The following is a 2,018-nucleotide window of genomic DNA, read 5'->3' as shown; positions in this document are numbered from 1 at the left end:
TATCGGAGGTCATCATGTGTCTCTCCTCAGTATCGGAGGTCATGTGTGTCTCTCCTCAGTATCGGAGGTCATGTGTGTCTCTCCTCAGTATCGGAGGTCATGTGTGTCTCTCCTCAGTATCGGAGGTCATCATGTGGTCTCTCCTCAGTATCGGAGGTCTCATGTGTGTCTCTCCTCAGTATCGGAGGTCTCATGTGTGTCTCTCCTCAGTATCGGAGGTCTCATGTGTCTCTCCTCAGTATCGGAGGTCATCATGTGTCTCTCCTCAGTATCGCAGGTCCTCATGTGTGTCTCTCCTCAGTATCGGAGGTCATCATGTGTGTCTCCTCAGTATCGGAGGTCATGTGTGTGTCTCTCCTCAGTATCGGAGGTCATGTGTGTCTCTCCTCAGTATCGGAGGTCTCATGTGTGTCTCTCCTCAGTATCGGAGGTCTCATGTGTGTCTCTCCTCAGTATCGGAGGTCATCATGTGTCTCTCCTCAGTATCGGAGGTCATCATGTGGTCTCTCCTCAGTATCGGAGGTCTCATGTGGTCTCTCCTCAGTATCGGAGGTCTCATGTGTGTCTCTCCTCAGTATCGGAGGTCTCATGTGTGTCTCTCCTCAGTATCGGAGGTCTCATGTGTCTCTCTCCTCAGTATCGGAGGTCTCATGTGTCTCTCTCCTCAGTATCGGAGGTCTCATGTGTGTCTCTCCTCAGTATCGGAGGTCTCATGTGTGTCTCTCCTCAGTATCGGAGGTCTCATGTGTGTCTCTCCTCAGTATCGGAGGTCTCATGTGGTCTCTCCTCAGTATCGGAGGTCTCATGTGTGTCTCTCCTCAGTATCGGAGGTCTCATGTGTGTCTCTCCTCAGTATCGGAGGTCATCATGTGGTCTCTCCTCAGTATCGGAGGTCACCCCGTCAGTAAAGGGACTCGTGTGCTGGTCAACATGTGGGCCATTCACCATGACCCTCTACAGTGGGACCACCCAGAGGACTTCACCCCAGGTCACACACACACACACACACACACACACACATACACACACACACACACTTACACACACACACACACACACACATACTGTACACACACACACACACACACACACACACACACATACACACACACACACACACACACACACATAAACTGTACATACACACACACACACACACACACACACACACTGTACATAACACACACACACACACACACACACATACTGTACATAACACACACACGCACACACACACACACACTCACACACACACACACTCTCACACACACACACACACACACACACACACACACACACACACTGTACATAACACACACACACACACACACATACTGTACATACACACACACACACACACACACACACACACACACACACTCACACACACACACACGCGCACACACACACACACACACACACACACACACACACTCACACACAGCTGACATTCTCTCCATTTCTCCCCAGAGCGTTTCCTTGACGACCAGGGCCAGCGGTCGGTCCCTTCCTGCTTCCTGCCGTTTGGGGCGGGGCCTCGCGTCTGCGTGGGCGAATCGCTGGCCAGGCTGGAGCTCTTCCTCTTCCTGGCCAACCTGCTGCAGCGCTTCACCTTCAGCCCCGCCCCCGGGGTCTCCCTGCCCGACCTGCAGGGGCGCCTGGGCGTGGTCCTCCAGCCGCTGGCGTACACGCTCACCACCACGCCCGCGTCTGGCTGGGAGGGGGCGGGGCCAGGGGCCGGGGCGGGGCCAGGGGTCTGAGTTAGCACCCAGGAACACACACAGCATCATCACCACATGATCTGGAATAAAGTCACCTGACTGCTCTGCTCTGCCTGTGTCTCTGTGTGTGACCACTAGGGGGCAGTCTCACCTGGTAGGACTAGCTAGAGAGCTGTCTATGTAGAGTCTCACCTGGTAGGACTAGGTACAGAGCTGTGTATCTAGAGTCTCACCTGGTAGGACTAGGTACAGAGCTGTCTATCTAGAGTCTCACCTGGTAGGACTAGGTAGAGAGCT

General features: G+C 53.8%; 1 protein-coding gene across 1 annotated transcript in view; it reads left to right on the top strand.

Annotated features, from left to right (window-relative positions):
* Window positions 1-1,760, top strand: part of cyp17a2 (cytochrome P450, family 17, subfamily A, polypeptide 2) — a gene marked incomplete at both ends in the record, with an annotated part of 6,654 nt that extends 4,894 nt beyond the window's left edge. Inside the window, 2 exons of the mRNA XM_084462979.1 lie at window positions 885-988; window positions 1,471-1,760. Coding sequence (XP_084319105.1) covers window positions 885-988; window positions 1,471-1,760 — 394 coding nt within the window. The remainder of the gene's footprint in view (window positions 1-884; window positions 989-1,470) is intronic.
* Window positions 1,761-2,018: the final 258 nt, after the last annotated feature.

The sequence above is a fragment of the Borostomias antarcticus genome, assembly GCF_949987555.1.
Source record: "Borostomias antarcticus genome assembly, contig: scaffold_116, whole genome shotgun sequence".
Taxonomy (NCBI): domain Eukaryota; kingdom Metazoa; phylum Chordata; class Actinopteri; order Stomiiformes; family Stomiidae; genus Borostomias; species Borostomias antarcticus.
The sequence above is the reverse complement of the archived record's forward strand: the minus strand, read 5'-3'. Positions and strand labels throughout refer to the sequence as shown.